General features: G+C 37.1%; 7 protein-coding genes and 2 pseudogenes across 10 annotated transcripts; 5 read left to right on the top strand and 4 right to left on the bottom strand.

The window, feature by feature from the left end:
* The first annotated feature begins 679 nt into the window (after positions 1-679).
* Positions 680-4,902, top strand: LOC142553063 (multiple C2 domain and transmembrane region protein 7-like). Its single transcript, XM_075663056.1, is given in 3 exon segments — positions 680-805; positions 1,712-3,203; positions 3,205-4,902. Coding segments are annotated over 2 exon segments (2,937 nt in total). The 5' UTR covers positions 680-805; positions 1,712-1,769; the 3' UTR covers positions 4,708-4,902.
* A 482-nt stretch (positions 4,903-5,384) lies between these two features.
* Positions 5,385-5,980, bottom strand: LOC142554304 (kiwellin-1-like; annotated as a pseudogene).
* A 1,284-nt stretch (positions 5,981-7,264) lies between these two features.
* LOC142553065 (kiwellin-1-like) lies at positions 7,265-8,151 on the bottom strand (annotated as a pseudogene).
* Positions 8,152-8,336: 185 nt separating this feature from the next.
* Positions 8,337-9,113, top strand: LOC142553066 (kiwellin-1-like). The gene has a single exon (XM_075663059.1). The coding sequence runs from the start codon at positions 8,544-8,546 to the stop codon at positions 9,111-9,113; it is 570 nt and encodes a 189-aa protein (XP_075519174.1). The 5' UTR covers positions 8,337-8,543.
* On the bottom strand, positions 9,079-12,728 carry LOC142553064 (uncharacterized). 3 transcript variants are annotated; one of them, XR_012821896.1, is made up of 4 exons: positions 11,970-12,728; positions 11,709-11,768; positions 11,106-11,558; positions 9,079-9,235 (listed from the first exon to the last, which is right to left on the bottom strand). XR_012821896.1 is itself a non-coding variant. In XM_075663057.1 (3 exons), exons 1-3 carry the CDS (start codon positions 12,423-12,425, stop codon positions 11,172-11,174), a joined length of 903 nt encoding a protein of 300 aa, XP_075519172.1. In that variant the 5' UTR covers positions 12,426-12,728; the 3' UTR covers positions 10,941-11,171. The 3 variants fall into 3 exon arrangements, 1 of the variants encoding a protein (XP_075519172.1); XR_012821897.1 differs by lacking the exon at positions 9,079-9,235 and adding an exon at positions 9,246-9,377; XM_075663057.1 differs by lacking the exon at positions 9,079-9,235 and having other exon boundaries at positions 10,941-11,558.
* A 310-nt stretch (positions 12,729-13,038) lies between these two features.
* On the top strand, positions 13,039-14,584 carry LOC142553061 (kiwellin-1-like). Its single transcript, XM_075663054.1, has one exon. It carries the CDS (start codon positions 13,386-13,388, stop codon positions 13,944-13,946), a length of 561 nt encoding a protein of 186 aa, XP_075519169.1. The 5' UTR covers positions 13,039-13,385; the 3' UTR covers positions 13,947-14,584.
* On the top strand, positions 14,582-15,092 carry LOC142554303 (kiwellin-1-like). Its single transcript, XM_075664989.1, has 2 exons — positions 14,582-14,878; positions 14,925-15,092. Exons 1-2 carry the CDS (start codon positions 14,582-14,584, stop codon positions 15,090-15,092), a joined length of 465 nt encoding a protein of 154 aa, XP_075521104.1.
* A 1,402-nt stretch (positions 15,093-16,494) lies between these two features.
* LOC142553062 (uncharacterized) lies at positions 16,495-17,518 on the bottom strand. The gene is made up of 3 exons (XM_075663055.1): positions 17,362-17,518; positions 17,164-17,225; positions 16,495-16,858 (listed from the first exon to the last, which is right to left on the bottom strand). The coding sequence occupies exons 1-3, from the start codon at positions 17,417-17,419 to the stop codon at positions 16,718-16,720; spliced, it is 261 nt and encodes an 86-aa protein (XP_075519170.1). The 5' UTR covers positions 17,420-17,518; the 3' UTR covers positions 16,495-16,717.
* A 125-nt stretch (positions 17,519-17,643) lies between these two features.
* Positions 17,644-24,643, top strand: LOC142553060 (protein pleiotropic regulatory locus 1-like). 2 transcript variants are annotated; one of them, XM_075663051.1, is made up of 17 exons: positions 17,644-17,919; positions 18,044-18,068; positions 18,577-18,694; positions 18,923-19,010; positions 19,254-19,316; positions 19,834-19,918; positions 20,068-20,160; positions 21,149-21,212; positions 21,290-21,375; positions 21,457-21,558; positions 21,639-21,722; positions 22,288-22,348; positions 22,434-22,500; positions 22,610-22,687; positions 23,954-24,018; positions 24,156-24,233; positions 24,316-24,643. In XM_075663051.1, exons 1-17 carry the CDS (start codon positions 17,783-17,785, stop codon positions 24,486-24,488), a joined length of 1,467 nt encoding a protein of 488 aa, XP_075519166.1. In that variant the 5' UTR covers positions 17,644-17,782; the 3' UTR covers positions 24,489-24,643. The 2 variants fall into 2 exon arrangements, with proteins under 2 accessions (XP_075519166.1, XP_075519168.1); XM_075663053.1 differs by lacking the exons at positions 17,644-17,919; positions 18,044-18,068 and adding an exon at positions 18,071-18,202.
* The last annotated feature ends 66 nt before the right edge of the window (positions 24,644-24,709 follow it).

Genomic DNA, 24,709 nt, shown 5'->3' with positions numbered 1-24,709 from the left:
ACGAGTGCAAAAGTGAGCTGCTACCGAACGTCCAAGCAACAGTCAAACGTCAAAATTCAATAGTTTTTTTCCTTTGCTTGCTTATCTTATTTATAGTTTCATTCTTTCACGAGGGTTTATCACTAAAAAAAATCCTAAAAGATATGAAAACCAAGAATTTTATTAAAAATAATTTTTTTAAACTATAATACCATATCATAAATATCATATTTAAAAAAAATCTTTAATTAAATATTTCACAATCTTATAAATAAATAAAAAATTATTTCAAAAAATAAATTATATATCGAAAATCAAGAATAATTTTCTTCAGATATATAAGTGCTTATGTGGGAACCTCCGTTTGTTATATATTCATAGACCCCCTGTCGTAGACTTTTCAACCATCTTCGGCGTCTTCTTTGATTTTTCCTCTTCTTTAATAATATTTTATTTGATAATATATACAATATAAAAATAAATAAGTACATAAAATATGCTTAAAATCTAATATTTTATGATTATAAAATATAATTTTGTAGAATTAAATATAATTTTGTAGAATTAAATATAATTTTTAAAACAAAATATATGGAATTAAATACATATTAGTGTATTACTGTGCCAAGTGGCAACTTACGATAAAGTTCGTATTATCTATGTAATCTAATACTATAAATCTGTGCGTATTAATTCTTCCGTGCTTCTTTAATTCTTCATTCCCCACATCTTTGCTTTTCAGTTTCGTCTGTGTATCTGTGCCTCAGAATTAAAGATTTATCTTAGTCAAAAATCAAGAAGTTATGGAATAACCAGAAACCTGAAGGTACGTACCTTTTCTGGCCTTTTGTGTTTCTAAATCCTCGCTTTTTCTCCCTCTCTCTAATCTCTACATACGTTACACTTTAAGGGTGTGTGGCATATTTGTGTTTTATGGCGTAAAGATCCCTTTTTTAAATGTACTGAAAAATGATATATGAATGTAAAGTTTGAATATGGGGTGTGGATTTTTTGTGTTGCATTCAAGAATGTAAAAGTTTAATGATCTATCTGGGCTTCTTGATCAGTTTCATGTTTTTGTCATTACTCAGACTAATTTAAATAAAAGTGAAAAAATTGTACATTTGATTGTTCTGCTTTGCAAGTATGTAGCAGAGAATGGACATTTATTTTGTTGTTGTTGAGAGTTGAAGTTGGAATTTTATGTAGTTATTTTGTGTGCCTCTTTAGGAAGTCGGTGTCTACTGTCTCAATAGCAAAGACTGTATTTCAATATGTTGGTCATATTTTTGTTATGTTAATCGAGAAATCCCAGATTTGATCATGCCTTTTGGGAGGTAAATACATTAGAAAAGACTGATTCGTATCTAGTCGAACTTAACAAGTGACGCAATGTAAGTAAAAGCTTAAAAGTTCTGTTTTTTGCCAAAGATTAGTTGACGTTGAGCACACAAAGCTCAAGAATATGGTATCATTTGGACCCTGTTTTGATTCATGCAAATTTAATAATTTAGTTGGGATGAAGTAACTTTATGCATTTTGGAGGGAAAAAAGTTCAGACTTCTATTAGCTTAAGTAGTAAAAAAACTGAAGCCCTTTCATCACTGTGAGTTGTATCAAAATCAGGATTCTATTTGCTAGTCATTTTATTGATTCTTTCGTATTTCGTAAGTTTATCTGTTGGTCCTCTATTAAGAGATTATTAAAGTTTAGCAGCATGTTTTGCAAACAGGTAATGTGATTTCTTTCACTTGTATTCGCCAAGGATAAGTATTTGTTAAAAGTCAGACATGAGCAATCTCAAGTTAGCTGTTGAAGTTGTGAGAGCCCGCGACCTTATACCTACAGATGGACAGGGTGCATCCAACCCTTTTGTGGAGCTTCACTTTGATGGTCAGAAATGTCGAACCACCATCAAAGAAAAAGATCTTGACCCGTTCTGGAATGAGACCTTCTATTTTAATGTCTCTGATCCAATTGACATGCATAATCACATGCTGGAGGCTCATGTTTACAGCGCCAACAAAAGCATTAAACATAAATCTTCCCTAGGAAAAGTTCGGATAGCTGGCACATCATTTGTTAACCAATCTGATGCTGCTGTTTGTAACTACCCTTTAGAAAAAGAAGGTGTTTTCTCACGTGCACGTGGGGAGGTTGGCCTGAAAGTCTTCTTGACTGAAGATCCGAATATCAAATCTACAATTCCTCTTCCTGAGATGGCTTCTCCGAAAGCGGAAGAGGTCATCTCGGAACCGTTGACTAACAGCAAAAGGGGTGGTATAAGGCGTGCATTTTATCACCTCTTCAACTCAAAGAACCAGAAACAAGAGCCTCCACCTTCCGGCATCTCCAACGAACCAATAAAAGATGGCGTGTACTCTGTTTTATCCTCACAACCAGCTGATTTTATGCTTAAAGAAACCAACCCTGTTCTTGGTGGCGGTCAAGTTGTTGGGGGAAAATTTAGACGATTAGAGAATCCATTCAACATGTATGACCTGGTTGAGCCAATGCAGTTCCTCTTTGTTCGGGTTGCCAGAGCTCATGACCTTCCTTCCAAGAATCTTACAGGGAGTCTTGTTCCCTTTGTTGAAGTAAAACTCGGTAACTATAAGGGGGTGACAAAGCATTGTGAGAAAACACAAAACCCTGAGTGGAATATGGTGTTCAGCTTTTCAAGAGAAAGAATGCAGTCCTCTGTCTTGGAAGTCGTGGTCAAAGACAAGGATATGTTAAAAGATGATTTTGTTGGGCTTATTCGGTTTGACCTTCCTGAGATCCCAACACGAGTTCCACCAGATAGCCCTTTGGCTCCAGAATGGTATCGACTTGGAGACAAGAAGGGGAAGAAAAAGAAAGGAGAACTAATGCTTGCTGTCTGGATAGGAACACAAGCTGATGAGGCTTTTCCAGACGCTTGGCATTCAGATGCCACTAGCCCTGTTGATGGCTCAGTTTCATTGATTCATCTCCGTTCAAAAGTTTACCTCTCCCCAAGGTTATGGTATGTTCGGGTTAATGTGATTGAGGCACAGGACTTGGTTGTAGTAGAGAAAAATAAAGTTCCGAATCTCCTTGTTAAGGCACAGATTGGTAACCAAGTTTTGAGAACAAAATCAGTGCAATTACAACCTTTGAAAGTTTCATGGAATGAAGAGTTGATGTTTGTTGCTGCTGAACCATTTGATGATCATCTGATACTTTCAGTGGAAGATCGTGTCAGGTCCAAACAAAGATGAGATTCTTGGTAGGATTTTCATTCCATTATCAACAGTTGATCTACGGGCTGATGACCATGTTGTTCATCATCGATGGTTTAACCTTCAAAATCCGAATTCAAATGATGTCGAGGATTCGACTAAAGACAAGTTTGCTAGTAGGGTCCTTCTTCAAGTCTGCCTTGATGGAGGTTACCACGTCCTTGATGAATCTACCCATTATAGCAGCGATTTAAGGCCAACAGCAAAACATCTCTGGAAGCCACCAATTGGTATATTGGAATTAGGGATTTTAAATGCTGAAGCCATTACGCCCATGAAGATGCTAAATGGTAAGGGCACTTCCGATACATTTTGTGTGGCAAAGTATGGTCAGAAATGGATTCGAACGAGAACAATTGTAGATTGCTTAAATCCCAAGTACAATGAACAGTACTCTTGGGAAGTTTTTGATCCAGCCACTGTTCTTACTGTTGGTGTTTTTGACAATGGCCAAACAGGCGAGAAGGCTTCAAATGGTAACAGAGACATTAGTATTGGGAAAGTTCGGATCCGGATATCAACTCTTGAGACTGGCCATGTGTATACTCATTCTTACCCACTACTGGTACTTAACCCCTCTGGTGTAAAGAAGAGGGGGGAGTTGCATTTGGCAATTAGGTTTTCTTGCTTATCAATGGCTAATATGATGTTCTTATACTCAAGACCTCTCTTGCCCAAAATGCACTACGTGAGACCATTGGCTATGGCCCAGCTTGATATGTTGCGTCACCAAGCTGTCAATATAGTGACAGCACGATTAAGTCGTGCTGAACCCCCTCTCAGAAAAGACGTAATCGAGTATATGACCGATTCTGATTCACATCTCTGGAGTATGAGGCGAAGCAAAGCTAACTTTTTCAGGTTGATGTCAGTTTTTAGTGGATTGTTCACCGTTGTAAACTGGTTTAGAGAAGTTTGTACGTGGAAAAACCCCATCACAACAGTTCTATTGCAAGTCCTCTTTGTCATGCTAATCTGTTTCCCCGAGCTTATTCTACCAACCGCATTTCTTTACATGTTTCTAATCGGTCTCCGGAACTATTATTACCGGCCTAGATACCCTCCTCACATGGACACAAAACTGTCATTTGCTGATGCTGTGCATTCTGATGAGCTTGACGAGGAATTTGACACATTCCCAACCACATGTGGTACAGACCTTGTAAGAATGAGGTACGATCGGTTACGAACTGTAGCAGGTCGAATCCAGATGGTGTTAGGTGATATAGCATCTCAAGGGGAAAGGATTCAGGCATTATCGAGCTGGAGAGATCCACGAGCTACTGTAATATTCATGGTTTTATGCATAGCAGCTGCCACTATAGTGTACGGCGTACCTCTCCGGTTGTTGATAATCTTGTCTGGATTATATTTTATGAGGCATCCAATGTTTTGGCATAAGCTACCATCTGCCCCGTTGAATTTCTTCAGACGGTTGCCTGCTCGGACTGATAGCATGCTGTGAGATTCTCTTCTTCTGTTTACTGCCGGTTTTGCTAGCCATTTAGTTTGCCTATGTTATCAAGATATCAAGTGTATAAAATGTGTGATTATGTTTACATGTAGTTTTCATGTCATTTTTTTCTATTGAACGTTGACACTGTATTTAGCACTCTCTTTACTCTGTTTTTTGTATGACTTGAACACAGATTGTTACAGAGATCTTCCTATTACCAACCGGTGACATTTTTAATGCACTTCTAAGTTTTTCTACCCCAAGATTAATGGAGAAATCCCATGTGCATGACATATGACAATAAATTAGGAATCGAAAAAGATTCTGGAAAACTTTCGAGACGTTCCATGAAAATGACCTTTTAAGTATACCATCAACTCGCTAATTTTAGCTGCTGAACGTTATCAGTTATTTCAGCATAAAGCGGTCTGATGGTTGGGTGGAACTCGCATCTTCCGAAATAGCAAGCCAGGACTTATTGTCTAAATCTAGAAAATAAACGTAATAACAATAAATCCCCCCGCGTTCGCTCATTTTTTTTTAGTTTGGCAATATTGCTGTGTAGCATGTAATTCTGCAGATTGCATAGTTCCATAGGACTACTTATTCAATAAGAGTCATCTCCCGGGAAAACCAAACCATTTGGATTCCTTATTAAGAAGTGTTATATAACAAAAACATCAATACTAAAATGCACACGAACGTGCTAGAAGCACAAGACATTTTCGAATTAAACAGTAACTTCCATATGTTTCAGAAACAAGAATTAAACCAACCAGCAGATCCAACTCACCCCAATCTCTTTTCGGCATGCCTAACGCCTTCCAAACTGCCCTAGAGGCATCAACAATGTTATTGCGGCATAGAGGCTGGAAATCGTGCTCAGCATAACACCCAACATTTGAGTCACATTTGTCAACCACGATAGCCTCAACGCTCCTTCCATTATGGATTTAAGGCACCGTTTCTGTTTGTTGAACCATCCTGTAGACAATGCCACCACTGGGGTGTCATTTGAGTGAAACTTGTCGTCACATTCTGATGGCCCTCCAACATCAGCACCTGGTCCAAAACCGTTGAGTGTTAAGACAGCTTTGGTACGACTGGTCACTTCAGGCGAACAATTGAATGTGGCATAAAGTTTTCTTTGTACACAGCATTCGGAATCGTTCTGTGAGTTGCATTGCCCTGGAGGAGGTTTCTTGTCTCTAAGGGCTCCACTTGGTCTGCAAGGCTGAGCTTCGGTTTTGGCTAAAACACAGAAAAACAGGACAGTCACACTTCAAAGGGAATGTTTCTTCATTTTAATGAACTTGATAGGTATTTTTGAGATTTTGATTTGAAGAATCTTGAATGAGTTGGGTACGTATTTATAGGCATGAAAGACCACTCTCTTTGCTAAAGCTATGCACACCCCCACACCCACTGAACTTATTCAAGGGCTTGGCTAGTGACACCTTGCCACTAAACTCACGTAGCATTTATTTCCCTCAATTAAAAATACCATCTCTGTTCTTGAATAGAACTTCATTTTTGCTTTAAAGAAAAATATTTTGAAATAATTCATTGTAACTGGATTTGATTTTAAAAGGTAACATCTATAAACCTTTAAGATTAAGAAACTTAGGTTTTAGAGAAACCAAAGAAATCATTTTTTAATATAGTACTTAACTTCCTTATAAAAAAAACATCTTCGAACTCGCCAATTTGAAGTATTAATATGTTGCCATGGAAGAATATGATCAATCCAAAAACAAATTAATTTTATACACACGAACTTTGTTTTTGGATACACGAGAACTTTGTTTTGGGAAGAATATGATCAATCCAAGACGCCAATTTTAACAAACGTTTATTTTTACCAGTAGGTCACTTGTGACACGTCTCACGGATGGTTGTGTTTTTGTAAAATGTGTTATTAAAATATGATTTGTTTTAGTTTTATTTTCGAAATAAATTTTTTTATTGTCAAGTCATGTAAAATTTCGATAATTTGTTGTTTATTTTAAAATTTAATAATTGAAGTATATTTGAGAATGATATCAACTTTGTATCGAAAATAATATCCGTATCGATAATGTGCTACGTTGTGAGAATGATTTTTGAAAAATTAAATTGTAATTTCAAAAAAATTAAAACATGTCACAAAGAACAAGCCTGGAATTATTGTTACGGTGATAGAATTTTAAAAAGCGTAGCGTTGAATAATTTAGCAACTTTTGAAATTCTAACTATTTCGATATTTATTATTCTAAAAAGTGAAACTCATAGTTTTTTATTACTTGAAATCTTTACATTTCCACTAAATAAACTGTGGAGTATTTTAAAATTATCAAAGACCCTGCATCCAAATTCCATATATATTTCAGCTTCTACTCAATTTGATAGGTTTAAAACTTTAACAAGTCTTATACGGGCATTTGTTAGTTCTTCCATGGCTAATTACCTCCTCATATATTCTCTATCACCAGACTGTTGATTTTAATTTTTCAGGCAATTTTTTGAAAATGAAAAGGTAAATCTTGCAACATGCAAGCTGTCAAACTTGGGCAAAACTTTAAAAGAAAAACTGACAATGTATATTCTTAAGATGGTTCAATAGATACATTGTATATGAACAAGTATGATCACTTGCATCAAACAGAAGTGCTCCTATGCATCAGACCATGTAATATCCAACTCGCCCCAATCATCTTCTGGAACTCCCAAGGCTTCCCATACAGCCTTTGACGCATCGACAATGTTGTTAGGACACGGAGGCTGATAATCGTGATCTTTATCACACCCCATCGTGGAATCGCACTCGTCAACCACCACTGCTGTCACGGTTCTGCCATTAGCACTTATCTTTATGTTGTTATGACATCTGCTGCCTCCGCTGCACCATCCAGTTGATAGAGCCACCACTGGCGTGTCGTCGAGTGGTACTTGTTGTCACATTCAGATGGTCCTCCACCATCTCCACCTTTCTGAAAACTATTAAGGGTCAGAACGGCTTTTGTGCTTCCAGAGACGGGAGGCGAGCACTAGTAAATATTGTAGAACTCTCCTTGCTTACAGCAATCTGAGTCATTCTCCTGGTTACATTGTCCCGGAGGCGGGGTGCCGGGGTCTTCCCTTCTATTCTGCCACTTGGCTTGCATCCGTGAAGTCTAGCCTCTATGGGATAAACAGCAAGAAGTAAAAGCAGAAGAGATGAAATCATGCTCAAATTATTCGTCTTCATTCTATATTAGTGTTTAAGTTGTGTTGGAGTAGAGAATATTGATACAGAAAATTGGATAATCAATCTGTGTTTATAAGCTTTATTTAGGGAAAATTCCAAGAAAGTGCTCAAAGAACAAAAACTTGTGCAAATTTACTAGTTGGTAACTGTTGTTAGGGGTTCTACACAAAAAGTGGATAGCTCTGTTGACACTTCCAACCATCGGAATGTGCACTTCGCTGGATTACTTAATTTGCCGCGACATTAATTTACTCAATCTTGAACACGAAAAACTTATTATTCAAGTGACTCGCGCCATAATCTCAAATGCCGATATAATTAATTTGAATTTTAAAATCCCATCAAAACATCAGATGCAAGGTAGCAACTTTGTGAAAATGATGCACAATAATAAAATTCAAAGATTAAAAAATTAGAAATTAATAAATATTCGTTGGGCCAAGATATAGGTCCAAAGCGTAGCTGCTATGGAATAGTGTGGAGTGCTTGAAACGCTAATCTATCAGAAATTAATTCAAAATAATTTGCACGAGCCTAGATCTGGCGTATTCAACATTGTGAGAGTACAAATACGCAGATCCCTTCACCAAAATATTCAGATAATTAATCGAGAATCAAGATGAACAACACAAGCTTAAGCACAGGAGTAACTCTGCTTTTACTGATACTTCTTGCTTCTTATTCCATAGAGGCTAGGATTCAGGGATGCAAGCCGAGCGGCAGAATAGAAGGGAAAAAGCCACCTCCCGGGCAATGTAACCAAGAAAATTACTCGGACTGCTGTAAGCAAGGAAAGTTCTACACAACCTACAAGTGTTCGCCTTCGGTATCTGGAAGCACAAAAGCAGTTCTAACCCTTAATAGTTTTCAGAAAGGAGGAGATGGTGGAGGACCATCGGAATGTGACAACAAGTACCACTCTGATGACACCCCAGTGGTGGCTCTATCGACCGGATGGTACAGTGGAGGCAGCAGATGCCATAACAACGTAAAGATAAGTGCTAATGGCAGAACCGTGACAGCAATGGTGGTTGATGAGTGCGATTCTACAATGGGTTGTGATGAAGATCACGATTATCAGCCTCCATGTCCTAATAACATCGTCGATGCATCGACAGCAGTTTGGCAAGCCTTGGGAGTTCCCGAAGATGATTGGGGCGAGTTGGATATCACATGGTCTGATGCCTAGAGTAGGTGCTTGTTGGTCTTTCTGAGCTTCAACTTCTAGTCTAAATATGTTTTATGTTTTCTTATGTACTACTTGTCTTCCTTTGTTGTGGTTTCGGGATGGTGTTGTTGGACGGCATATACCTGTGAAATATGAATGTTATGATTCAACAATTTACCAGAGTTTATGATATGCTGGTTTCTGGAATTTCATGATGCATCCAATTCAATTCACGAATGTATTTATGATCCTTTTTTGGGGTAGGGTATTCATGGATCCTCAAGCCTGCAAAATTACGATACAAGAAAATGTTTATAATCACGAGGTTATACTGAAGGTGCACATGAAAAGATGAAAAATAAATTTCAACATTTTTTAGCTAGTTTATTTCACGCTCAATCTGAACAATACTAGAACCAGACAAAATAAAAAGGACGAACGTACATTAGTTTTAGACTTGTTCCGACCAATGAATTCTCATTTATTTTCTAAATTTTAAAACCAAGTTAACCAATAAGATCTCTTATGAAATCTTGACAAAGTGTCGCTTTTACCATTGCGAGAATTGAAATAAAAATTTATAATTGAAACAAGGTGACCATTCAGGACAGAACATGAGGCACGAGCTAATGTTATGGCGAAACTCAGATTTTTTTGCCTAAATTTTAAGTTTCATTTGTGATACCATATATTATATAAACACCAAAGCAATTGCTGCGCACATCCATTAAGAAAATGTTCTGAAATGATTTCTTCGAGGCTTCAGCAACAAAGTCCAATGGGAACACATTCCAATTTGTTAAACCCGATTCAAAGACGACAGGATACAGATCGCATGAATTTTAATCCCGTTTTTTTAATAAACGCAATACCGTAGAGGTAAAGTTGATGCAAAAAATATTATAGGTATGTAGTCCCGTTGAAACCTCAACTGGATCATATAAGCAGCAGCCAAAAGTTTAAATGAGAGCAATCCTGGCATTTTCTTGGGTTAAGCTGTATAGAAACAAATGAAATAAATCTTATCTCCATCTAATTAATTTTCAAGACTTGAACTTTAACGCATAAAGGAACTGATAATTCTTATGAATAAATTGAGCTTTACTGTCACGAAGATTACTCTATCTGCTGCATTAAAGGAAGGAATTACATGACCTACAAGTGTATCTGGAAAAACGGAGGCAGTTCTCAATCTGAACAGTTTCAAAGAAGGTGTAGATGAAGGGAAGCCATCAAATATGGTAATAAGTACCATTCAGACCACACACCAGTCGTTGCATTATCAACTTGATGCTATAGTAGCGGAAGCAGGTGCCTAAAGAACATTAGTACAAGTGCTAAAGGCAGAAGTGTGAATGCTATGGTTGTTGACGAGTGTGATTGTTCGATGGGGTGCAGTAAAAAACATGCATGATTATCTGCCTCCGTGTGATAATAACATTGTTGATGCTTCTCAAGCTGTTTGGAGAGCCTTAGGGGTGTCTTTAGAGGACTGGATGATTTGGATATAACGTGGAGATGCACAGTGGAAATTATGTTTTATTTTATGTTCGTGTTAACATATATTGAGTTTAATGTATAAAAGAATATAAAGACTCAGATGTAAAGTCCTAAGGAAAAATTCAGTTGAATAATAACCATGAAAGTTTTTTCTCTCCTTCTCAGTATCAAAGAACATCATTCCTTCTTAAGTTTTTTACATGCCAAGACGAAATGTAGCACTCTTTACAATTGTTGAGAACAGTATATAATCATCGAATTTTTTTGATCTCTCTGTACCAAGTGTTACTTTCGAATCCATATTTAAGTACTGTCCACATAGTGCCGAAACGTGTACAAATTCAGGAATTAGAGAACCCACTTATTCATTCAGGCAACAATCGACATATATGTAATCAGATAACTGTACTTGCTATTCATTTTTTGCAGCATTCAACTATACCTCTATCTCACAGACAAATTGTGGGTGCAAAAACTAGTAAAAATGGCATCACAAAATCACAACAATTTTACCATCTAATCAGCGACAAGAATGGTGGATCTTAAATTCTTCAGCCAAAAGAGAACCCAATCAAGCAATCAGTCTGTGCATATACCGAGAAACACAGGCAATCTTTTTGTCGAACCTGTACCGTACAGAAGTTTTTGTATCTCAGCGTCCAAATCTTCTTTCGAGGGATTCTTTTTTCTTTCACTTAATCCAAGTGGTAAAATAACCTCAAATCCATTATCCAGAGGTAACCAATTGGAGCCTAAAAGAGCAGGATTAGGGTCTTTGCTCTCATTGATGGATCCAGAATTGGATTTGATTTCGACAGTAGATGTTAATGAGGTCATTGGTGTGGGCGGTATCGGCAATAAGAGGGTTGCTGCAGTGGAGGCGGCGATGATTTGGTTAACTGAACAGCTTTTCCTGCCATGTGATGATGAGCTTGATCCACTGGAACTGTTGTATGGTTTGAAGATCTATTTGCGAGGAAATTGCAAAAGTATTAGAAATCACACAATAAATCTTGTGGTACGAAGACGTACAATTCAACAGTTGGCCCATATGGATGATATAATATTATGCAAGAAAAGTAAAGCAAAACAAGAAAAAGAATGTATTTTTCATACTTCAAGCTTGTTCTTGTCAGAGAAACGAGGAGGACGCAGCTCCTCCTTGCCGTGTGCAAACTGTTACGATCCAAAGGAGAAGTCAATAAAGCAATTTACTCAGCGATTCCTAAATAACACATTTAGCCATATATGTTGATAGGAAGCAGTGAGCTTTTCGGTACTTTTCCTCTCAAATCATAAGCAACGACTTTACCTTCACCCATTGTAAATATTGAAAGAAAACAAGAACCAAACTTTTGATAGAGAGAGGTAGTTGACCTGGCATTTGGAACCAAAGCGGCATGCAGAATCCTTCCAATGACGGCAAATATCCGCCTTGTTGGAATTGCCATTCTCAGCTGCGACACCACCCGGCTGTGACGAAGTAGAATTCAAATTCAATTTCAATAATGTCAGAGCTGACCTTACTCTCGCTGAGCCACATTTATTGGATTTTGGCACCGGAATTCCATCCATAACGAGAACATCCTCCTCGACCTTCAGAGGCGTAGCGAACACCGGTGAGGATGGGACAGTGGTGGCGCCGAGCGCCGGAGCTGCGGAGCATAGGTACTTCATCAGTGGAGTTGGAGAATCCGAACTGTCAGATGCGTACGGATCGAAAATCGGACTCAGAGGCGAGTGGTGGAAGCGGCGACCGGTGACATTGATCGGCGAGATGACGCCGTCTAATGATTTCAGTTTCGGAACTTTGAAATCGCGCTGATTTTCCATGGAAATGCTCTGCAATTGATCAGAGCAAACTCAGGAAGAGTAAAGTATGTCGTTCGTTCTCTTCGCTGAATTCTGATGATTCTGAGTTCCATGCAGGGAACTTCAAATATAACCCTAATCTCCATAAACAAAAAACCGCGTTTGGATTTGGACAAGAAATCTAAGAGAGGAGAATAACGAGGGCTGGTTTCCATTTTGTGCCCCCTCACTTCCAAGATTAACTCTATTTGCTCCTAGACGGGATGACATGGTACGACGGATGCGGCATCACGAGGTGATCAATTTGATGACTTGATTCGAAAGATATTACATTCAATTTACCCGAACGACCTCGGGTTTTCGAGATTAAAGAATACATTTTTATTATGGAATTCAAAAGTAAGATGATTAAGGGTAATCTCGACAATTTGTAATTTAACATGTAAATAATTCAAAGACATTGTGTGGATGAATTTTAACTTCTATAACTAAATTTTTATTGATAATACAAATATTGTTATTTAAAATGTAAAAAGATTTCTTGTCTAAACTTTAGTGGTGGAACCTTCATGTCATGCTCAAAATCAGCGGACGTGGAACTCAAGGAGACAGAGAAAACCCATTAAAGATTGTCGCCAAAAAAATAAATAAACATAAAACTTATCTGTTTGTTGTAGGACATCACTGTCTCGAAACTACAATGGACTATAAAATTTTGCAGGTAGAGACACTGAAGTACAAGACTAGACGTAATAAAATAGCATACGTAGCTTAACCAACACGGCTTAGCAACTTCGGAGGAAAAAATGTTCCGACTCCTTCAATAGAGTACTAAAGTCGCAGCTAATTAAATTTACAAAAATAGGAAATTATAAGTTGTGAGCCTTGAACACTTTCTCGGCTTTCTATAGGGAACGGCTTATATAATAAACAGGTTACTTCATCCTACTCCACATCCAATATCTAGTAACCCAAAGCGATATGAAGAACTTGGGAATTGCAGCTCTTCTTCTGTTAGTTCTCTTTGCTTCTCTTTCCGTAGAGGCTAGACTTCAAGGATGCAAACCAAGTGGCAAAATAGAAGGAAAAAAGCCACCTCCCGGGCAATGTAACCGAGAAAACGACTCGGACTGTTGTAAGCAGGGAAAGTTTTATACCACATACAAATGTTCTCCCCCAGTGTCTGGAAGCACCAAAGCAGCTCTGACACTCAACAGTTTCCAGAAAGGTGGAGATGGTGGTGGACCATCGGAATGTGACAACCAATACCATTCTGATGACAAGCCAGTTGTTGCGTTATCGACGGGATGGTACAATGGAGGAAGCAGATGCCTGAACAATATAAAGATAAGTGCCAATGGTAGAACCGTAACAGCTATGGTTGTTGACGAGTGTGATTCCACAATGGGATGTGATGGAGACCACGATTATCAGCCTCCGTGTGCTAATAACATAGTTGATGCATCAAAAACTGTCTGGGAAGCCTTGGGGGTGCCAGAAGACAATTGGGGCTATTTGGATATTACTTGGTCTGATGCCTAGACAAATGAATTATGTTTTCAAGTGTTGTTGTATATATGTTGTGCGTGTAAAGCTTGTACAGTAGCCACGAATCCTTGAAAACCAAACTTACGTACATATTTCTTATAAAGAAAATGCTACTACGGTTGTCCTTGTACAGAAGAATATTTCATAGATAAAGACAACCAATAACCTCATGCAACACACGCCTTTAAAAAGAAAATCGTAAAGGTAACTAGGGCGTCATAAGAAATTGTGTCACAGCTTTCATGAAAGGTCATATTTGATATGAATATATTAAATGATCAAACAGTAGCTCATATGTACAAAATACAAGTCTGAAACAGAAATTAGAAATACTACATTGTTTTCGAGTAGACAGAATTTGTAATTAGATTATCAAAACTTTTCCTTGCCGTTGCAGTCCTCTTGATAGAGGTTTTATCGCATCATAAGCTCCCAAGAATAGTCCTCTTGATAAAAATTCTTTGTTACATCATAAGCTCCCAAGACGAAACACTTCCAAGTGAATAAACTATAATACCTCTCATTTTCTTTAACATAATTTTGACATTTTCCTTCTGCTAAGATATACAAAAAGCAGATTCCGAGTCCGTGTTTTCTGCACATTCAAAACAAGCACCAAACACAAAGAAATGCGTAGGGGCATTTGTGTTAGTACTTACATTCTTACTACTCAATCCACTCTTGCTAGACCACAGGTTTGCAAACCTAGTGGAAAGGTAAGAGGGAAAAAGCTCCCTCCTGAGATACGTAATGATTGCTGTGAAAAGGGGAAGCTATACAACACGTATAAATGCTCACCTCCAGTGTCCAAGAGCACCAAGGCGATTCTAACCCTCAACAGTTTTGAGACAATTGGAGATGTGCCATCAACATGTGATCACACCGATTGTTGCACTCTCGATGGGGTGGTTCAGTGGAGGGCGAAGGTGCCTTCAAAACATTATTATTAGTTCCAATGGCCGGAACATTAAGACCACGGTGATTGATGAGTGTGATTCTATAATGGGATGTGATGCAGACAATGGACATCAGCCCCCACGTGGTAATAATATAGTTGAAGCTTCAAAAGCCATCTGGGAGGCCTTAGGTGTGCCGAAAGATGACTGGAATGTGTTGATTATCACCTGGTCTGATGTCTAGCTAGCTTCTAGAGGAATTCATAACTTTTCACTCGATGATTTTGAAAAGTTGTTTAGTAAGAAAGCAGAGATATATGTATTAATCATATGCCATATGTACTAAAAAATCACAGGTTCCTGTTTCAGTGAGCTTGTCTGCAGATTTAATAACCTGAATTAAGCTTGATTTTATGTAACCAAAAATGAACAATTTTTATTTGTTCCTGAAGAATAACTTCTTTAAAGATTAATAAGAGCCCCATCAGCCTAATAAACTAAATCATCACATACCACATGAGCAGATAGCACCTCAGCCAACTAACACCAAAATACTAAGACTTTTAATTATGTGTTTGATAGGCGAAAGAAATGTTGAGAGAAATATGAAAACAATGTATTTATATTTTCTCATTATTAGATTACTTACTAGATACGTCAATATATAGCCTGAGTATTTTCTTTTCTAAGGAGTTTACAAGGATATCCGCTTCCTGCTCCCTATTTGGACGTAGAAATGGGACAGCTCCAGAGTCAATCTCATGCTTAACCATTAATTGGAACTGGTGCAAATGCTTCTTGCAGATTTACAACCGATATAAAGCTTCACAGGTTCCAAGTATGGAAAAGTAAGGTTCTTTAGGTGTCTCTCAAATAAGTTCCCATGTACTCCATGAGAACTGCACATATTCTACTTACTGCATCGCTACTTGGAGCAACAACTGATTGCCTTCTGCTCCATGTTTATCCCTAACTTTGTGAAATGTCGTAGTATGAATTTGCTACCTTCAACCATTCCAATCCAGTGTGCATTGGTACATCCGTTTACCATCTTGGTATAAAATTTTCTCGAGTAGTATTTCTCTGTATGGAGAACTTGCAAATATCTTAAAACTTGGTTGGCTACCTATAAATGTCGTTCGGTAGTAAATTCAAGAAAATGATTCAAGACCTGTAAGTTGTTTATGCCGGGATGCTACTTTTTTTTACCTTTTAGTATCACTTGTTGAAATCTCACTCTAAATTGATAGGGTCGTACATTGATCAATGAATTACTCTGTTATCTGAAGAGGTATAGGAATTATAGTATTTCATCATAAAAGATCCGATGAGCTTAGATGTGTATTAACGTGTTTAGTTAGCATTATTGAATTGATAATTGCAGCTGATTTTAGGTTAAACAGGATCATAGACGTGTCTTTGGATTTTCTAGGTCTCATACTCTCATTCTCTTATGTAATGATCGAAGTTCAGTGTTTTAAGAAACAATAGAATGGAGAAACAAATTCCTTTCTGTGGTTCGCTGGCTCGCTGCATCATGCACTAGGTCTTTATGGCCAACTGCCACCAAATTTTGGAGCAACTAATTTCCACTCAGAGGTTAAATTTCTCCCAACAGAACAATGATTTATCTCCAAAGGAAACAATTAAACAGAAGGTATATGTAATTTCCATACCTGACAAAAGTAAAGAAAAGTTCTTCCAAAGAACCTTAACTTCCACCCAAAAGATGCCATATTAATAGTTAATCTAAATTAAATTTTCATAATGTGAAAGCAAAATGAAGAACCCATGCTCCAAGAAACAAACACCACTGACTCAATGAAAGAACGATCATTTCCCATTCGACGAATTTCCTAGATAATAACCTCAGTTGTCGATCTCCATTGCTTGGGCAGCTTTAGCTTTCTCCAACGGCGTCAATTTCGTTTTCAACTTTGTTTTCAACTTTTTCTTGCCAACTTGAAATCCACTCCCACCTTTCTTCTTCTTACTGCTGGAACCATCAACCTAATCATGACACAAATCAAGTTCTTTTTCATCATATGTCATCCCAAGTATTCAAAACAATGAACATTACAATCCCAATCAGCACTTAAACAAGGGAACACTGAGTCCAGATGCAAAAGTTGCAATTTTTCTTTTTTCAAAAAATAGGAATTGAAATTTTGAAACTTCTCACATAGCTGATAGCCCCTTGATTCCAATGGATTAGTGAAGAAAAACAATCAAACATATAGAACAGATAATTCCCTCCATATATTATATCGAGCAGAAATCGGGAAAAAACAAAAATAAAAGAAAGAGCACTTTACCTTCATCTTGTTTTTCTTGGCATGAAGCTTCTTCTCCCTCTTCTCCTTCTCTTCTTTCTCTTCTGTTTGCTCCACCAATTCCAATCAGTCAGGATAAAGTTCAAAGCAATAGTATCCAAAAAATTGCACACCAAAGTATACAAAATAACAGGATATCACGCAATTACATTCATTTAAGTCTAGGGCAACACTACTCACTTCTTAGTTCGTATTCGTGCAGCCTTTTTCTTCGAGCAAGATCATTCTTCTTCGACATTTTCTCCCCGAGGCTTGTTAATACAAACCCTCACTTTAGGTTAGGGGTTAGGGTTTAATAAGAAAAATTATTATCGTGATAGGTAAAACGACGTCGTGCTCTGATTTTTCTCGCCGAGTAATTAAAAATGGAAAGCCCCGAATCGCCATTATGGACTCAGTGCATACTCGGCCCATTTAGAAGCAATTGGACTCTACGAGTCGCTTATATCGAATTGGATGTTTTATTTATAAACCACAACGGCCCACGACGCCAGTCAGCCACCGCCTCCGCCCTTTTTCGGCAGAGCTACGTTCTCACGCTTGAGCATTGTATTTACTCCTCTAGGCTTTCCTTTCTTTTCTGCGCGCAGTCACATATCGAATGCCGGGGCCAACAATGGAAGCGGAACTTCCTGTGGAGCCGCAGTCGCTTAAGAAGCTGGGCTTCAAGTCTTTGAAGCGAGCGCTTGACCTATTCTCTCCCCTTCATGGACAATTTCCTCCACCGGATCCAGAAAGGTTTTTTAAAAGCTCATTCTAGGAAATCTTTTTTTAATTTTATCGTGTTTTGATTATAGGCTTACTTGGTGATTCCTGATGCTTACGTGATCTTTTTAATCCCCGTTTCTTGTCTGATTTGCAGCAAGAAGATTCGAGTTAGCCACAAGGTTAGTGCCTGTTTTTTTCTTGGAAAATGGAATTTCAGATTATATTAACATATCCAGTAAATTGCACGATTGTGAGGAATTTTGAATTAATGGTGCGGGAAGAAGAAAAAGTTGATGGCTTCAAGTAAAAATAGGTAAGTGTGTGGGGCGATTCAGTTCGAATGGTTTTCCCTTCACCTACCAGTATTTTGTGCATGCATTTTAATGGGCCCTGTAAATATGAGCACAGGTCATATTAGCTCACTTCTAAGTCACTCTTTACGATGCCTAGATTCTCAACAATATTAGGCCATAATTTCAAGAAGTTAGGCTAAATCCGAAAAAAAAATCCCCTTTTAGTGTTAAGAGAGCCACTCAAATATAACAGACAATCCACATTATTTGGCCAGCTGATGTGGGAGGTAACAGTTTGTATTATATGTGGAATATTTACTTCATGATGTTCGCTTATAAGTGTGTTATTATATCCTTTATATTGAATGATGAAGAAGTTTTCTGGTAATTTTAGTTAAATACCGAGTATGGAGGGCTGAAAGGCATGGCATCTGAACGTCCTAGTGATTTTCCAGCAGCAAAAACTGAACTACAGAAAGTTCCTGCTCCTTCCCTTGCCCTAACACTTCCAGGTATACCCTTTTTGGGTTTCCAAACTTCCATCAGTGGTATTTTTTCATAAAAATTCCCAGTCAATCACACAAATAAATATATTAGTGCCAAATCATGTTTTTTGGTGGCACTTGACAGCAATTATCATCTTTGGTGTCTATTTTAGAAAGATAAACATACATGACAGTCACTAAGAATTTGTTTCTTCTTAGTTAACAATGAATATGTTAGATGTATTCTTCATGCAGGTCCTGAAAGATCAAATGATATCCAGCAGGGAGGGCCCCAGACTGATTTGGCGATTAGTTCAGCTGCGCAATCCAGGGGCCAGTCTGTGTCAGTTTATTTTCCCTTTTTTTCTGTTGGAAGATTGTGTCATATCAGACTGGTTATCTTAATTTTCATCCAGATATTAAATAATTTTCGGGGGAGGTAGTGGTAAAAGATGTGAAATGTCACAATTTATGCATACCGGCTGCATCTCTGGAACACTGGATATTTTAGATCTTATTGTCACATGATTATGCATGATTGTATAACACCTTATTCTATTTATTCAAGATGAATTGTTTTGTGCAGAACTGACGTTGGTTTTCAAGGCAAGAGTGCAGCAGTTGTCCCTTCTCATGGTTCATCTGAAAGGTATCTTTATTCTTTATTGGTTTCTTTCTTGAAGTTTACAGTATGCATTCTTACCTGACTATAAATGTCTTTTTTTAAGGTGGAGGAATCTTGCCCTATATTTTTTTATTCGTTTACTTAGTTCTATAGTGCTTACTCTCCATGCGTGAAAGTAGTTATTTTTACCGTGTTATTCACCAATCTGAAATCCCTAATCAAAGAAAAATATGAAGTTCTTAGCGAATGGGTTCTTCACCAGTTTCATCAAGTGTTATCTGTTGACCTTTTGCTACTCTATACAAAAAGGTAGGATTAGCTCTCTTGCGGCTAGCCATTGTTTGAGCTCGACATTTGACACATTGTCGACTGGAAAATAGTTTAATCTTAGTCTCTTTGCATATCATGTATGCACAGAATAATTGTTTTTTTAACCTCTCTATCTTTATTCTTATAAGTATTGGGATTATTGATGGTAAGGATAATGGTAGCTGTTGAGAGCCTTTCTGACAATGAACCATTGCTTGCTTGTGGCTGGCAGGAATCTTTCAACATCAGCCATTATGGAAAGAATTCCAAGTAGATGGCCTCGCCCTATATGGCGGGCTCCATGGAAGAATTACAGGGTAAGAAGATTCTCTGAGCTAATAAGAAAGTTGTTCCAGAACTTGAAAAGATGATAATATTATAACTATGAATATTCTATCATTATTATATCTTATTTAATCCCTCCTTATGTTCCTTTGTCTTCACCTTCCAAACTCTGACTGCATAGGTTATCAGTGGCCATTTGGGATGGGTGCGGTCCGTCGCAGTTGACCCGAGCAACACTTGGTTTTGTACTGGATCTGCTGATCGAACAATCAAGGTTAGATATTGACATTCTTGTTTTCTTGGAGAAAATGGAGGGGGGTATGGAAAAAATCCACTTGGGGATGATTAATGTAACTCTTGTCTGATATGGAACTTCAAGTTCTTAATATCTATTAATCATCTCTTACTATATTATTAAAAATGTAACTATTATAGTAACTACTTTTGGTAGGCTAGTATATCAACTTACTTATTAAAAAACAACCCTTATTTTCAAGTGATTTACTATTTATTTCATGTATATCTTAACCCACATAAAACTTAAAAGATTGAGAAAACCAGCTACACAATCCTTAATTGGTGGACAAAATATTTTTGACTGAGTAATTAATTTTTCAATTGTGTGTGCCAACACTACTATTTTAGTTTAATTGGCATGCAAGTACTAAGTTAGATGAGACGAATGTTGAAATTGCAGCGGCACTCTGGGATGATTTCTTTGACCAAGTTCTCCCTGTCTATCAATGATGATTTGTTGGGTACTTGATATATGCTTTTTTATATATATATGTGATAGATGCTATTTTGGTTCTAAGCTAAGTGGAAAATTCAGATCTAATTGTTGTTAGTGAAAATCTATTGCCTTGTTGTATTTGTTGACATTTGACTGTGGATAACATTTTTTATGTGAAAAATATTTGACAGGATTTATTTCAAAAATACCTGCCAGAATTTTAAGTTTCATTATATTTCTCATGGAGCACTTTCAGGTGAAAGTTGCCACTCGATTTAACAGGCACCAAAGTATTTTCATATGTTATTTTGAACAACCAAATATTCGTTGAACCTTGATAATGACTAACATCTCCAATGTTGAGACTGGGTATCTTTTGCCAGAAATTGATCATGGATATGATTTATTATAATTTTAAACCAGTATAATTTGTTTTGGTTTCTTTAGCATCACTAACATTCGATATTTCTGTTTTTTTGTGCATCCTTCGTTTTGTGTCATCAGAAGTTTCTTTTTTTGTTGCATCTAGATATGGGATTTAGCAAGTGGGAGGCTGAAACTTACACTTACTGGTCACATAGATCAAGTGCGAGGTAGTTTATTTCTGTCGAACTCTTATTTTTTGAATTTTATTACAGTATGTGCATACATTGACCAATTTTTCTTGCAGGTCTGGCTGTTAGTACCAAGCACACTTACATGTTCTCTGCTGGTGATGACAAATTAGTTAAATGTTGGGATCTAGAGCAGAACAAGGCTGGTGACATATCACCATATCTGTTTTCATTTAGGTGGTTCTATCTGTGCATGCAGTAACACTTTCCACTCTGTCTTCAGGTCATTCGTTCTTATCATGGTCATCTGAGCGGTGTTTATTGCCTGGCTCTCCATCCAACCATTGACATTTTGCTTACTGGAGGCCGAGATTCTGTGTGTCGGGTATGGATGAAGTTGTATAAATACAACCTGTCTGCATGCATATTTTAGGTTCAGACTAATTTGTTTTATGATAATTCTAGGTGTGGGATATTCGCAGCAAAATGCAAATTCATGCGCTCTCTGGACATGAGAATACAGTTTGTTCAGTTTTCACAAGACCTATGGTGAGTACTTATCAAGCATAGGTTTCTTCTGCTTAATTGAAACATGATGTGGTGATGCTGGGATGCATCTGATTAGTCTTTTGAATTTGTATTAATCAATTTTCAGGAAGCAGAGTGTCTATACTTTATTTAAAAGGGAAAAATGGTTTGTGCCTGCGCTTGTTCATTTTAAAGATACTCTATCTTGCACAGTTTATTTGTTTTTACTACTATTTAATAGGGAATCCAATCGCTAGAAATGATGCATAATGCTATTTTATCTTGTACCAAAAGATGTTTAGAAATCTACACGTGTGTACATCTAAGAAGTTAGTAAATGCTAACGTAGCAATCAGTGTTATATTCCTTTAGTTCAAAAACACTGTGAATCCACAAACTCTTTCTTCTGTGTAGACACTTTTTTCCCATTTTGAAACTTACAATTACCCCTATGCTACTAATAGGAATAGTGATTTTTACATAGATTAAGTGCTGTGCAAAGTGAGGTTTCGAGTTGCTTTTAGTATTATTCTTATTATTTTTTTATCTTGTGATCAAATCTCATTAGTGTAGCTTGAATTTGCAGGATCCACAAGTAATCACTGGTTCTCATGATTCAACAATAAAGTTCTGGGACCTTCGATATGGTAACATGTTATGAATATTCATTTCTTGGTTCATTATTAAATCTCAATTTCTCTCTTTGAAGGTCCAAGTTTTTGTTCCTTCCAGGTAAAACTATGTTAACTCTCACACACCATAAAAAATCTGTGCGTGCAATGGCTCCACATCCCAAGGAGTAAGTGTCTTCTTTTTGCATTGCATCACAAATTGTAAATAAATATTTGATATATGAATTGTACTTTATTCATTGTCATTAGCTCAGTTGATTTCGCCACAATTTGCAGGGATTGTTTTGTATCTGCGTCAGCTGAGAACATAAAAAAATTCAAACTTCCGAAAGGAGAATTTATGCACAACATGCTGTGAGTTTTATCGACTTTGCCACATCTGATATATGATTGTAGGAATTGTATGATATTCTGTTCAGTATTTTTCCATGCTTTTATTTTTAGCATCGCAAATGTTACTAGTTTTGACTGACGTAAAGTTGTTTTGATGTGTTTAGTTTAATAAGCATGGAATACTACATTGGTTCGTTTGGGAGGAAGAGTGTTTTGTTTTCTTGTTTCTGCTTGTTGAAGAAATTATTTTTATAATTTTTGTGAAATAAATTATAGGTTTCTGTTTGGGAGTCAAAATTTTGGAAACCGAAACAAGTGTTTGTTTGGGATAAATACTTAGTGACTGAGATGATCGAAACGGACATAATGAAGGCGCCTTTTTGTGTTATTTTAATTTAGATAAAAATAACTAATTATTTGTTTAATTATTAAAGTAGTAAAATATCATAAAGGTTTGAAAACTAATAAATTTTTAATAGCAAAAGCTTGTAGTTATAGTTTATATGATAGAAAAATATAGTTTGGATTGTGAAATTATTAAATAATAAAATTAGAAAACGGATGTGAGGTAGTTAAATTAAAGTTAGATAAAAGAGGGAGAAATTTCGTTGTGTGAATGATAAAAAGGTATTTGATTTTGTACAAACAATAAAAAAAACAGTCTGAAACAGGGGGGGATGTAGTTTCTAATTATTGATTCTACCAAAACAGATATTTTACCTGCTTTTGTTACCGAGGCTCCCAAGCAGGACCGGTAAATAATAGCACACAATGTGTAGGTGAAGCCTTACTGATATTCAGTCAAGCGAGATGGGGTTGTGATCATTTTAACAGAAGTCCATCATTGGTTTGTTCTGATTGATGTTAATGGGGTATCACCATTTTCTCATATACAGTGGTCTGTGCACACAGATACGACCCTCTTATTTTAGGCCTCTTTTTCTACACTTAGAACATGGATTATTGTATGGACCTGATTTTTTGAGCACTTGGATGCATAACATCACTTTGACTTGCTGCACGGACATTATTCTACTTCTTAGGAACATATGCATGAGTCAGAGTAGATAATCTCGTTCATCATGCACAAGATATATTCTCGCTCAGATTTTTTATTCTGATTTGAGGAGTTTGGCATGACTCTTTTTTATGAACTTGGAGTAGCTATTGGTCTGCGACTATGAACTTTGCTTTGTTTTCCCCGGTCTGTCTTTATCCACATTTAGAGAAAAAAAATATTTTCCAAAATCTTGTTACTATAGCTGACACCATGATTTTATCATACAGCTCTCAACAAAAAACCATTATTAATGCAGCTGCTGTTAATGAAGAAGGTGTACTAGTCACAGCTGGTGAGTTTTATCGTATCTCTCTCCTGGCTGTCACTTTATCTCCTCTCTTTGGGCCTTTTCTCTTTTCTTGGAATTATATATTTCTTGTACCATGATTTTAATATTTCTCGTCATTCTTCTGGTTTCTTTTGTCAAAGGTGACAACGGAAGCATGTGGTTCTGGGACTGGAATAGCGGTCACAATTTTCAACAAGCTCAAACAATCGTGCAACCTGGTATTTAACCATGAAATCGAGCTATTTCCTCGTCGTTTCCTCTTACAGGGGCCATATAAACACGGTGATTTCATTATGTCAGGATCACTGGACAGTGAAGCAGGCATCTACGCTCTCACGTATGATGCAACTGGTTCAAGGCTTATAAGTTGTGAGGCAGATAAGACTATCAAGATGTGGAAAGAGGATGAAAGTGCCACACCGGAATCTCATCCTCTTCATTTTAAGCCACCAAAAGATATCAGACGATTCTAATGTTTTGGATTTCATTCTTGAAAAAAGAAACGCACTCTGATGTATGATTTTGTGAGTGTAATCATACTTTCTGCACTGGTATTGTTATTGCGATTAATTTCAACTTTGTAATATAACAAGATGCACGGGAAGTGTTGAGAAGGTTATTTACTCCATCCAGGGACTTTAGCTGTTGCTTCAAAGGTGCAGATGGATGTATGAGGATCGTTCAATAAAAAATG

This window comes from Primulina tabacum, chromosome 8, assembly GCF_025594145.1.
Source record: "Primulina tabacum isolate GXHZ01 chromosome 8, ASM2559414v2, whole genome shotgun sequence".
In the NCBI taxonomy this organism is placed as follows: domain Eukaryota; kingdom Viridiplantae; phylum Streptophyta; class Magnoliopsida; order Lamiales; family Gesneriaceae; genus Primulina; species Primulina tabacum.
This window is presented reverse-complemented; position numbering and strand designations above follow the sequence as displayed.

Coding starts and splice junctions, on each gene's coding strand:
- LOC142553066 (XM_075663059.1), top strand. CDS start 8,544: ATGAACAACACAAGCTTAAGCACAGGAGTAACTCTGCTTTTACTGATA.
- LOC142553064 (XM_075663057.1), bottom strand. CDS start 12,425: ATGGAAAATCAGCGCGATTTCAAAGTTCCGAAACTGAAATCATTAGAC. Junction 11,769..11,969: donor GCTTTGGTTCCAAATGCCAG/GTCAACTACCTC, acceptor GGATCGTAACAG/TTTGCACACGGCAAGGAGGA. Junction 11,559..11,708: donor CTGACAAGAACAAGCTTGAA/GTATGAAAAATA, acceptor CCTCGCAAATAG/ATCTTCAAACCATACAACAG.
- LOC142553061 (XM_075663054.1), top strand. CDS start 13,386: ATGAAGAACTTGGGAATTGCAGCTCTTCTTCTGTTAGTTCTCTTTGCT.
- LOC142554303 (XM_075664989.1), top strand. CDS start 14,582: ATGCGTAGGGGCATTTGTGTTAGTACTTACATTCTTACTACTCAATCC. Junction 14,879..14,924: donor TGGTTCAGTGGAGGGCGAAG/GTGCCTTCAAAA, acceptor CGGAACATTAAG/ACCACGGTGATTGATGAGTG.
- LOC142553062 (XM_075663055.1), bottom strand. CDS start 17,419: ATGTCGAAGAAGAATGATCTTGCTCGAAGAAAAAGGCTGCACGAATAC. Junction 17,226..17,361: donor GCACGAATACGAACTAAGAA/GTGAGTAGTGTT, acceptor TGGAGCAAACAG/AAGAGAAAGAAGAGAAGGAG. Junction 16,859..17,163: donor CCAAGAAAAACAAGATGAAG/GTAAAGTGCTCT, acceptor TGTCATGATTAG/GTTGATGGTTCCAGCAGTAA.
- LOC142553060 (XM_075663051.1), top strand. CDS start 17,783: ATGCCGGGGCCAACAATGGAAGCGGAACTTCCTGTGGAGCCGCAGTCG. Junction 22,349..22,433: donor GTTCTGGGACCTTCGATATG/GTAACATGTTAT, acceptor TGTTCCTTCCAG/GTAAAACTATGTTAACTCTC. Junction 22,688..23,953: donor GAATTTATGCACAACATGCT/GTGAGTTTTATC, acceptor TTTATCATACAG/CTCTCAACAAAAAACCATTA.